This window comes from Octopus bimaculoides, chromosome 6, assembly GCF_001194135.2.
Source record: "Octopus bimaculoides isolate UCB-OBI-ISO-001 chromosome 6, ASM119413v2, whole genome shotgun sequence".
Taxonomy (NCBI): domain Eukaryota; kingdom Metazoa; phylum Mollusca; class Cephalopoda; order Octopoda; family Octopodidae; genus Octopus; species Octopus bimaculoides.
In genome coordinates this window covers 108,155,378-108,156,732 of record NC_068986.1, presented here as the reverse complement: position 1 = coordinate 108,156,732, position 1,355 = coordinate 108,155,378, and the positions used below count along the sequence as shown (strand labels likewise).

At 36.4% G+C, this 1,355-nt stretch overlaps 1 protein-coding gene across 1 annotated transcript in view; it reads right to left on the bottom strand.

Moving 5' to 3' along the window:
- The window catches only part of LOC106867985 (uncharacterized), a 42,140-nt gene that overhangs the window by 16,507 nt on the left and 24,278 nt on the right, over window positions 1-1,355 (bottom strand). The window contains exon 12 of the mRNA XM_052968505.1: window positions 1-93. This exon is cut by the window's left edge and continues 18 nt beyond it. Within this exon, the coding sequence (XP_052824465.1) occupies window positions 1-93 (93 nt within the window). The remainder of the gene's footprint in view (window positions 94-1,355) is intronic.

The following is a 1,355-nucleotide window of genomic DNA, read 5'->3' as shown; positions in this document are numbered from 1 at the left end:
AAAATCGTTCAATAAGATTCACGATTGTAGATTTCCCACCACCAGATGGCCCTACTAATGCTATCACATTGCCAGATTCAACCTTGAAAGATACTCCCTGAAATAATAATAATAATAATAATAATAATAATAATAATAATAATAATAATAATAACAATAATAATAATAATAACGGTTTCAAATTTTGCCACAAGGGCAGCCATTTTGGGGGAGGGGATGTGTCAATTACATCGACACCAGTATGCAACTGGTATTTAATTTATCAACCCTGAAAGAATGAAAAGCAAGGTCAACCTCAGCAGAATTTGAACTCAGAACATAGTGGCAGACGAAATATCGCTAAGCATTTCACCTGACATGCTAACACTTCTGCCAGCTCACCACTTTCATAATAATAATAATAATAATAATAATAATAATAATAAAATACCTGTTGTTATAGGTGTCCGAGGAATGATAGCAAAAGGGGGCTGATTGCTACCTAGCTCAGATACCAGGAAACCCCAAAATGACAGAAATTCAAAAGATAGTGCTCATGGGAACTGCCCATATCCTACGCAAAATACTGTCTATGTGATCTCAAATTTTAAAACAAACTCATTATTTTCTTAAGGTTTCTTAAACATTCTGTAGAACAACGCTATGTACAAGACTAGATATATGGCACCCTAGGCATAACACCAACATGAACTTCTTACTTGTTGTCTCTTGAGGTCTCTGGGTGAGACTTGGAGCCAACTTGTACAAATGCAAAACAAAAGTCAAACATAAAATAATAATAATAATAATAATAATAATAATAATGATGATGATGATAATAATAATAAAGGTTTCCAATCTTGACAGAGCCATCATATTTTGAGAGGAAGGGGAAGTCAATTGCATCAACACCAGTAAATGACTGGTACTGTTTTATTGATGGAATTTGAACTCAGAAAGTAAAGACAGACGAAATACCGCTAAGCATTTCGCCCGGCGTTCTAACGTTTCTTATTTCTTTATTGCTCACAAGGGGCTAAACATGGAGGGGACAGACAAAGACAGACAAAGGGATTAAGTTGATTACATCGACTCCACTGCATAACTGGTACTTAATTTATCGACCCTCGAAAGGATGAAAGGCAAAGTTGACCTCGGTGGAATTTGAACTCAGAACGTAGCGGCAGACGAAATACTGCTAAGCATTTCGCCCGGCGTGCTAACCACTCTGCCAGCTCGCCGCCTGAGTGTGCTAATAATTCTAGCAGTTCCCATGGTGAGGTCAAATCCAACATGGAGCTAGTAAAACCATTTTTAATTGTTAGAATTCAAGTCAAAGTCTTTTGATAAATATTCTCCTTGTTTCATTATCATCT